This window comes from Myzus persicae, unplaced genomic scaffold (assembly GCF_001856785.1).
Source record: "Myzus persicae strain clone G006 unplaced genomic scaffold, MPER_G0061.0, whole genome shotgun sequence".
NCBI lineage: Eukaryota > Metazoa > Arthropoda > Insecta > Hemiptera > Aphididae > Myzus > Myzus persicae.
In genome coordinates this window covers 359049-370273 of record NW_019100936.1, presented here as the reverse complement: position 1 = coordinate 370273, position 11225 = coordinate 359049, and the positions used below count along the sequence as shown (strand labels likewise).

At 26.6% G+C, this 11225-nt stretch overlaps 1 protein-coding gene across 1 annotated transcript; it reads right to left on the bottom strand.

Moving 5' to 3' along the window:
• Positions 1–307: 307 nt before the first annotated feature.
• Positions 308–8753, bottom strand: LOC111026925 (ATP-dependent Clp protease ATP-binding subunit clpX-like, mitochondrial). The gene is made up of 12 exons (XM_022305118.1): positions 7963–8753; positions 7734–7824; positions 7490–7663; positions 7294–7421; positions 6563–6728; positions 5982–6125; positions 5684–5848; positions 3567–3667; positions 2316–2468; positions 2060–2236; positions 1024–1245; positions 308–744 (listed from the first exon to the last, which is right to left on the bottom strand). The coding sequence occupies exons 2-12, from the start codon at positions 7813–7815 to the stop codon at positions 580–582; spliced, it is 1677 nt and encodes a 558-aa protein (XP_022160810.1). The 5' UTR covers positions 7816–7824; positions 7963–8753; the 3' UTR covers positions 308–579.
• Between the last annotated feature and the right edge of the window lie 2472 nt (positions 8754–11225).

Sequence of the window (11225 nt, the reverse complement as noted above, 5' to 3'; positions counted from 1 at the left end):
TACACTTGTCTAAAACTAGTGATGCATAAATATTCTTGGTTCTCAGTATTTTTTTTAGTTTTCTCTCTATTAGGTACATAATATTTATCAAAAAGACTAGGTCTTAAGTACTAAACAAATGGTGCTTCATAACCTGACTTAATAAAAATTTATTTTTTAAAATTCAATAAATATTAATATTGTATAATAATAATTATTATTATACGTACAACATAACTAATATAAATCGTTGGTTATGACATATCCACAAATAAGTTGGTTTTTAATAATATAACTAGGTATTCTAAAGAAAAATAATAATAAATATAATTGTAAAGTATTGATTTATTTATGAATACTTATTTATATATATCATATTCATATAGTATCACAAATAATACATAAACTATGTACCTATTACTCTTATAATGCAATTTACAAAACATTTTAAACCTAAATATTAAAATAATTTAATGACAAAGAAACAAAATTAATTTAAAAAGAAATAGATGTTTCTTGAATAAAGGTTTTTATAAGTATTTAACAAACTTTAGTAGTTTTTGACAATATTACATATACATTTTTAAAAACAGCGTTAATTCATTCAACTTTAGCTCTTGTATCCATTTTGGCTTCTCCTTCATCAATTGGACGGCCTCTGATACAATGTGGATTCATTTTTCCATTGACCGCATCTTCAGTGACATGAACACTCACTACATCAGATCCAGGTATTTCAAACATTGGGTCTAACAAAATGGATTCCTGTGGAAATTGTTAGAAATATATCATATAAATAATTGTTAACCATTACAAACAGTTTATTAAGTGTAGTAGTCTAGTAAAATTATAGTATATAAGCACAGTTTTAGTCAACGACACAAATACGCTGAGACAATAATTTGACTATTTATTATATTTAATTGAAATAATTAATAAATTAAATTATTCATTGTATTTTGAAAGTAAATGTTAAAGTTTGAGTTACTAATTATTTCAGTACTCGCATTATTATATAAAATAAGAATTTAGAGTAAACATTACCACAATTGCTCGTAATCCTCGAGCACCTGTTTTTTTTTCTAGGGCTTGTGAGGCAATCGCTCTAAGTGCTTCATCCGTGAATGTTAATTCAACTTTATCTAATCCAAACAGTAATTTGAATTGCTTGACTGTACTATTTTTTGGCTCGGTAAGAATTCGTACAAGCAGGTTTCTATTCAAGGAGTGGAATGGGACCAAAACTGGAAATCTTCCTACAAACTCCTAGTAAACAAAAAATAACATGTATAAAATATATTATACTAAAAAAACTTGGAATATAACATAAATTGTATTAAAGCTAATATTTTAATTACACATAGTTCATGAAAAAAAACCTTAGTTTCTGTAAAATAACTGAAGAATAGCAATGTTAAAACACTTAAAATAACAATGAATTATTATAATATTTTAGTAATTGCTGTTTAATTTTACCACCTGACCAAAAAATACCCAATAACCAATTCGTTTTTCAGTTTTGACCATATAAGAATATACAAATACATAATTAGCAATATTTTGCTAATCTAAATTAAAATTATTAAAAGAGTATCATTAGTGGAATAGTTTAGATTTAGAGACTAGAAATGACATCATAAAAATAATAATATTTAATAAAATATATTAAATCAAAAAAAGAAATACTATTTTATTTGAGTACCTAGTTTTACCTGAGTACTGAGTAGCTGAGTAGCTGAGTACCTGAGTACTTTACCTTAGTACCTGAGTTTTTAAATAATTTTAAAATATGAAAATGTTGTCATTTCTAGTAATTTGTGAACAATTTACTTGAAATAACTATGATACATAATTTTTCAACAATTAAATTGAAAATGTAATGTAGGTAATTGAGTAATTTTTAATGGTTTTATTTTATTAGTATTATTATTTCTATTTTAAGAAAAAAATAATATTTTAATGATATATTGAAATCCAAATTACTTTAAAGCATATTTAAATAAGATGGATAATCTACCCACATCAATAAGTCTATTCAATATGCTACATTAATTTTAATAATTAATTGATTATTAATTACAGGTATCATTCCAAATTGAATTAAATCTCTTGGTTCAACTTTTTTTAATAATCCATCTCGTTCAGCATTTTCCTTTTCAATATCAGTGTATGAAGTTGTGGAAGCAACACGATCGGCTTCAGCAGCAGCTCTTCTACTTCCCATTTCACTATCAATTTCTGCTCCAAATCCCAGACTCTGAAAAATTAATGAATTAACTCCAATTAAAGACAGTATAAAATGAATAAGTTGTTAGTAAAAGTAAAGTTGTCCTTACATTTTGATTTGTCCTGCGACTTATGAGTCTATCAAGACCAGTAAATGCACCAGAAGCAACAAACAGGATATTTGTAGTATCTACTTGAACAGTTTCATTTCGAAGTTTTCTGGTATTTTTTTCTGGTACATTAACAACAGTACCTTCCAACATCTATAAGCAATACAATACATAATATAAAATATACTGTAGGGCTGTTTTTAAAAATAAGAATATGTAGCTAATTACAATACTAATAGAAAAAAGGGCAGAAACTCTAATAAAATTATTTTATGATTGAAAATAGCTATGCATTAAGTGTTATAAAATAGATTATAATAGTTCTATATTAGTACTTGTAATCTCTTCTGATTTATTTTCTTTGTACAATGTCCAATTGTGATGAGAAAGGTATTTATTAGCTCATTATCATCAATAACGATACCTCTCCAGCCTATCTATCATCTCATTAGATTAACAATTATTTTATTCACTAATATTGTTTAATCAACGTCATTGTCGTATACCCACTGAGAAATGAATGGAAAAATGAATCGTGTATAATGACTAACTAATAAATACGATAACATTTGTTATGAGATTGTAGAGTATGATTCTATAAATTTATCTAAAATGTATTGTTCTGAGAATAATTTATATCTAATAATAGCAGTTCATAGCCCACGGGTAAAGTACATCCTTTTTTGGTAAATGTGACCAAAAACTATTATTTTTTACCTTTAAAAAAAAGACAAAAGGTATATTTATAAATAAATGTTAAGATAAAAAATTATTATAAATTCAGTTTCTTAATTAATTTCTATAAATTATATGCAAAATTAATTTTTTTAAATTTATGGTTGTTTGTATTAAAAAATTAATGATTTAAAAAATTTTTTTATTCCTACAACTTCATGACTTTTGAGGTAGAGTACTACATGATGAACTGATAAAATTAACCAATGCTGAATAGATATATGTAAAATATATATGTCCAGTTTATTGAGAATTCAAACCCTTTTTTGAAGATGGAGGGGTAATGTTAATAAAACCGCAATCGAAAAAAAAGATTCTACGGTTGATTTTTTTTCATATATGCTAGAGAACACGAGTTTAAATCAAAACAGATTATTATCTAAGAACTTAAAATAAACATAAATAATTTATTTTTAAAACATCTATTATTAAATATTGATTAATCAATGTATAAAATAAATAATGTATGATGCATATGTTATTAAAATAACCTTATTAAATTTTTTTAAAAATTACTTTCAACATTCCTTGTTGGACTCCTTCACCTCCAACATCCCTCAATTGATGAATTCCGGGCACAGCACCAATTTTATCAATTTCATCCAAGAAAATAATACCTGCAATTTTTTTTTATCATATTTATTTCCAAATTGTATAATATTAATATTAATAGCATTTATGAGTTAGTACTACCTACTCTATCATATTTGTATATATTAGATAATATGTATTGACTTACAAGTTACAACTAAATTAATATAATTGACTTATATTGCAATTATTTATGGATTCATAATAGCAAGTGAGAAATTGAATTTAGATTTATTATAAAATAGCGGTATCCAGGGGCGCACCCAGAATTTTTTTTTGGGGGGGCTAAATTCAAAAAACTGTTATATTAATAGGTAGTATTTATTTTGAAATATGTACAGAAATCTTAAAGCTTGTTAATTAACAATTAAAAACGAATAAATAAATAAATAAGCTTGCGAAAAACTAACAATGTCGACTTGAACAGTTAAACGACAATACTAGTTAATCTACAGAATAAGTAATAAAATGAAAGTGGAATTTGTCGTATAGATACTTGAGGTTCGAGATAAACTAAATTGTATCGATAAAAATGTATAATCTAGACGTTTCTGGTATCCTATACAGTACACAGTTTCAACTAACGACGTCGGGACGATAATAATAAACAACAGAGGTCTCTCCGGGGGCCTGGAATGACAGGTATAAATATAATATTATGTTATACCTAATGTTTAGATTTCGATAGTTGATATTTTTTTTTATAATAATTTAAAGTTAAATGTCAATTGTCGATAAACCTAATAAAATATGTTTTGGGGCTAGTCATTTGGGGGGGGGGGGGCTAAAGCCCGTTAGCCACCCCCTTGGGTGCGCCCTTGGTGGTATCTTTTAAATAGATGAATAGTTTCTAAAAAAAACTATAAAAAGCAATAAAAAGTCACCATAATTTTTTTTAACAATGATTAGTCTTAAAAAAAAATAATAATCACATAATAGCAATAATATTGTTTCAATATAAATGTTTGAATACAAAAATAAATAACCTATTTTCAATTTTAATATCAATATACTTAAAATTACACATACAGTTACATTGATTATTTGGTACATTAATGTATTTAGTCCTGAATCCTTTACCTCAATTTCCCATTTTAACATTTGCCATTATCATTTTATAAAATGATAAGGATAAAACCTGACAACATTCAAGTAATCAAGTATATCTAGTAAATGTAAGACCAATAATGAGCAAATTTATTTTTATAACTGACTAATTGATAGAAACAAAAATAATCTTGTCAGCCGTGCAGAAAAAAATAACTGTATTTCCAGAAAAAAAAATTATATACCAAATTTTATTTTTTTTACTTAGGTTTTAAAGCTGTTTAAATCATGTAGAAAACATAAACAACTAAATTATAGTACCAACAAATGATATTATAATAGATTATAAAATGGCTCCACAACCTTGAAAAATTTCAATTATTATCTTAATATAATAAACCTATGGGTTTTTATTTAAAAATTTTAAAACAATAGAAGAATAATAATCCATCAGCATTGTGACACATGATGCATTGTTAGCTTAGATTTGACCCAATATTATTACATTGTTTTTAAATATCTAACCATGAATCTGATACATGTTTCAGACATAACACTGTCACATAACATTCAGTTATGTCATGAAATTGTATACAATACAATTTTGAGCAATAAATCAGATAACTGGTAAAATATGATGAATGAAAAAACATAACAAACCACTAGTGTACTTGGTACTATAACTTAAAAATAATAAACTAATAATTAAGATTTAATTTTAATACTTTCAAAAACTAACTCTTCTTGATGTAAGATCAGAAAAATAATAGATATATGTGCAATTAATACTTTATAAGGCAGAGAATACTGTAATTATACCTTATTTTAAAAATTGTAAAATTAAAAGTTCACAACTAAATTTAAGCCACATTAGTTCTGACAGTATTATAGACATACTCATTTTTCATATCTTAAACATTAAATACATTTTTTTAGAGATCTAAGAATATTATTGCACATATTGGACAAATATATAATTAAAATGTATATATTACCAGTTTGAGCTTTTTCAACATCATAATTAGCAGCTTGTAGGAGTTTCCCAATAACACTTTCAATATCTTCTCCCACGTAACCGGCTTGTGTCAAATTGGTACAATCACAAATTGCAAATGGTACATCTAATTGCTTAGCTATTGTTTGAGCTAATAATGTTTTTCCTATTTAAAATACACAAAAAATTAAAATATAGTTAAATATAAAATTATACTATAATAAATATAAATATGAAATAATAGGTATATATTTTAATATTGTATTTCTAAAATAGTATTAAAGAGAATAATTACAAACCACATCCTGTAGGCCCCAACAATATAATGTTACTCTTTTCTAACATTGTATCTTCAAATGTTGAAGTAATATTAATTTCTTCTTGATTGTTTTTTGTACTATCCATTTGTGGCATTCCAAATATATGGTTGTTAGATAAATGATCTAAATTATAAATTATATCATTAATTTATTTTAAATAATTAATTCAATTTTTAAATAAAGTAGGTATATCATATCTACATATCACACCTATATAATAAGACTTATATAAGATGATAATAATAGTTTTAGTAACACAGTACCTCTTTATAATGAATAATGAACAAAATGTCTGTAAGACAGAAATCTTTTAACACAAAAAATAACATCAGTCCCATATAACCTAATTGGATATATCCTGCATATTTTAGTCCCCCTATAATGAAAATTCTTTTTTCAGGAAAAATCAATTGGTCTAGAGCAATTCATTATAAGGAGGTTTTATTGTATAAAACTTAAATGACCTTGTACTAATGATACATATTAATTGATTAATCTTTATACTTTTAATACAATTGTATTTGGATATAATCATAAACATATCATTCATATTTAGTTACCTCTTGAATTTTGTAAGTTATCTAGTAACCGTTGATCAATTATATCATTCTTTTGTGGTGTGGTAATATTATGAATAATACGTTTACAATGATTGTAAACTGCCACAGCTAACACTTTTTTAGCTAACTCTTGACCAATCACATACTTATTAAGGTTCACAAAAATCTATATAGAACAAAATATTTAAAAAATATATATTAAATAAATATTAGCACATATTCTAATTGTAAATAAAGTTTTACAGATTGTATATTTAAAACAACAAAATAATAATATATGCTTTAAATATTAACCATATTTAACCAACCAAACAAACAAAATTATTACAACAGTATTTACCTAATTATAAATATCCACATTTCAAAATACTTTAATCATTATTATTGTTTATTATTACATATCTGAACTTTGAAACTTACGTACAAAACTAATAACTCATCATAAATTTATCTTTATTGAAATCACAATAAAAAAAGCTTAAGTATAATAGAAAAATTTGCCAAATTAAGAGTTAAATTTTGAAATAAATTTATTTTGGGCATGATTGAATACATAAAATCAAAACTTTATACTCAACCTCAACCAAGAATAATTTTTTTAAATTTAAATTTAAAATGATTACAATGATGTCAAACACTATAATATAATATTAATAAATAACAAAATAGTAGGTACTATAGTAATTAAACTATAATAGTAATGAATAATGATTCTAAAAATAATTACTTACTTCTTTTGGAATTGGTGGTGGTTTATATTTGTTTTGCTCTTCAGTTACATCTTTTAAATTATTTTCTTCAGCAGAAATCACTTTGAATATATGATAACATCGCTGACATCTCAAAAATCGATTTGAAGCTATAACAGGACAAAAATACAAAATATAGTTTTTACACGATAATGCTTACATTTTTGCAATATATTACTTAAAAAGAACTCTAAATTAGCAGTTGTGCACTTCGGACAAACAATTCCCGTATGGCCTGTGTTATCACCCTTGCGTCCTGTCCCGGAGTTTTCTACATTCCAATTACTAGGCGATGTCTGGAAATTACGTTGGTGAACAGTGTCTCTTTTCTGATGGCCATGGGTCAAGACACCTTCAAAACACAAGGACAAGGTTATACACCAAATTTTAATATATGGACTCTAGTAATCATCTTTACTTACTCAAGTTTCTTGATAAATTTAAATAATTAGTATACAGTTTCAACTGTGATTGTATACATTTCGAACACAATCTGGTCGCCATTTCAAGAGCCTGTGCGTTAAAACATAACAAACAAAAGGGTTAATTTAACACGACTTTTTTGAAAACTAGTCTGCTTTTGGCAAATTAAAATTAAACCAATGTTTAGGATCGACGAAAAAAACCATAGTTTTTAAATTGAGTACGTACTTGAAAGAACTTCTTCTATAAGAACGTCGTCGTTCCGGGAATAAAACGTTACAAATATGCACGTCCCACAAGAAATCCTTCGAAGTTCGAAGCCAAACAATAAAATTACAAGTACGGCGGACTGACGACTACTGACTAGTGACTAGTGAGTAGCGACTGCCGACTGGTGACTACAATGTCCGTGGAATAGGTATTCACTATTCAATATTGTTATTTGTTAGTAAGTTGTTACCGAGTTTTGTTTATTTTGTTTAACAACTAAATACTTATAAATGATAATCCATCGAATGATAACGAGGTCATTAATCGATCAGCTGATGTTAGTGACCGTCAGAAACTCAGAACTCAGAACCAGATATAGGTAATCAGTTATATAATATATTCTGTGGTAGGAGGTTGTAAGCAGCTGGTACCCATATACCTATTTTTTTTTTTTGAACATTACTACCAAACAATTATTTATTATTTATTACTGATTACCCTATGCGTTATGGTCAGAAATCCGAACGGCCGCTAATCGATTAAATCGTGATATTATTTAAAATTTAAATCGTGTATAGATATTGTAGCCTGTAGGTACGGTCTTGTCAAGTGCCTACATCTTTCATTTGAGTAGGTACTTATTAGTCTGTTCCACCGGCGCGCATTTGATGCTTAAGCTTTAGAAGTTTAAAAATCAAAATAATAAGATATTACATCTTTGAGGGGAGAAACACATCATAAGAAGTAAAAACTGGTTGCATCCAATTCAATTCGTCGAACTTCTACGTGTTCCCCGACGACCCCGACACTTACAAGTCTACAACTAATAACTATTTACTTTACAACAGTGAACACACTTCACAGTAACACACATGCCAAGGCGTCAAGGCCACAACTTTGTTATTAATTTGCCCCACTATTCACTTACAAATAATAATATCTATTATTGTGTAACGTTGTTATGGTTTAAAAATAGTGAACACCTAATGGGCAATCGTATAGTTCAGCGCATTGCGTATTTAAATTTAAAGTTCGGCACGCCTACCGTTAGGTACGTCGTACTTCTGCACTGTGTATAATATCATTTAAATTAAAAATACATATTATTGAAGATGTGATAATGATTTGGACGCTGCTCGTGCAATGGGTAGTCAATTTTCAATAATCACCAGGGCCAGGATTTGTACGCAACGGCATGTTTTTTTTGCGACTTCTGATTATTGATTTTGTCAGTAATGTCCACGAATCACCACATCATGATGAGATAAATAGTGGTGGTTTTATTTTGCATGTTTTTGCATATTTTGGAAAAATGCATATTAATGCATATATTGAATAAAATGAATATTATTGCATACTTCGATTATAAGAATATCGAAAAATGCATGTTTTATTGTATATTTCGTAATTAATATTTATAATTTAATATTAATATTTAGTATTTAATTCTAGTTCTGCTGCTTAAAGTATAAAACTTGGTTTTTTGTCAAACACAAATTTTATTTTTATAAATATATAATCTTATGGTACAATAGGTATGCGATTAAAGATTGAATAGTTTGACGGAGAAAGATCATTCATTTTCGAAAATTTAAAAAAATATGTGGTCATAGCATGTAACACACGTAGTGAATGTGAATTATAAATTTTATTTCTAAATTATTTTATTTTATTTCTCAATTGTATCATACTCGTATTAAGACAAATAACCAACCACTGATGTATTTTAATAAGTACATTTTTGTGTTTATCTTATAAAAATTAAAATGCATATTTTACAATTTTTTATTTCATACAAATCCTAGCCCTGATAATCACTTATCAGCGTCTCGTCACATAGAATTAATGGAAAACCAAGTAAATAACGCGGGTGGAATTGATTGCCCTGCTCTGATATCCGAACATCTAGTCTTAATTAATTATCTTAGATCTTTTAACTGCCCCTTTAATCTTTACGCCATTCTCAATACTAATTGCATCTTCGCTATTACGCGGTCTTATTGTTGCTTGTTCCAACTCCCAAGTAATTAAATGTGTGGATTTTATTCATATCACCTTAACCCTCCCACCAAAATGTGTTCTTCAAATTTAGCTAAATATGTTGGATTGGGAAAAAATGTTAAATGATTTTAAATAAAATAAAATATATGCTATGTAATTATTAAATTATAAATACAAGTTTAGAATTATTATCTAAAGTCAATGTATAATGGTATAATATGTTAAGTATAATATTACGCGTAGCTGCATGTAGGTACTTTAAAAAAAGTTAACACTTATAAAGTAGGTAATAAATAATAACAACTAATATTATTCGGAGGCCCCGATTAGTTTTCGTAGCTTCGACTATATAATCTTATAAACTACCGAACGATACTCGGAAGCTGGAATATTCCAGGATTATATAGGGTAATTCTAAAAGCAAACTCGGCCCCACACTTCATTTTTCCTTCGACAGTAGGCTTATTCAAATTTTGATTTTTGACATTTTTAAATATACTTTAGGATCATATTTTAAAATATTCATTTGTATTATTATTAACTATTAATTTATTTGTATGAAGTATGAGATTTAAGGAGTATCCTGTGCCTCTACTTCAAACTATTGTGATTTTAAAATTAGTAATGCCTAAAGGAGGGGGTTAATGAGGCCTACCCCCCATGCTTTAAATGATATACGTTACACCTTACACAAACACTGAATTATTTAAATCATGGAATTACCATATATGATTTATAAAATATTTTTCAAAAGTATAAAAAAGTATGTACCTATACATAGTTATTAATTTATTATAGATATCAATAGTTGAAAGTTCCATAGATAATAACATATAGTTACATATGTCTAAAATTTTCATTTTCCATCATTTTTTACATTTGCTGTCAAGTTTCCTTTAAATGAAGACACAAACTACACCATATATATTAATTTTTTATGGTCTCGTGAAGGTATATAGTATAATATTATACTACAAGAAAAATCAATTACCTATATACACACTGCACGCAGCTAGTTCACCTTTAAACACAATCACTTAATTATCAATAGGACATATACCTACCTGTACTACCTACTTCACAATAACGTCTGATCGCAGTGTTTAATAACTGTACTATTACAGTATTATTTATCAAGCATTAATTATTATATCATATATTTTTTTTTTTTTTTTTTTTTATTAGCTTTTAGTAAAAAACTATTACAGCTCGACAGTTACAGTATCATATATTATATAATATTATATAAGTTTATAGTGTAGGTATCTATAATATGTAAG

Excerpts from the sequence above, each read along its gene's own strand:
- LOC111026925 (XM_022305118.1), bottom strand. The coding sequence starts at position 7,815 with ATGGCGACCAGATTGTGTTCGAAATGTATACAATCACAGTTGAAACTG. Across the intron at positions 2,469-3,566 it reads TCCAACAAGGAATGTTGAAA|ATGTTGGAAGGTACTGTTGT; the intron begins GTAATTTTTAAA and ends TATTGCTTATAG. Across the intron at positions 1,246-2,059 it reads TTCAATTTGGAATGATACCT|GAGTTTGTAGGAAGATTTCC; the intron begins GTAATTAATAAT and ends TTTGTTTACTAG.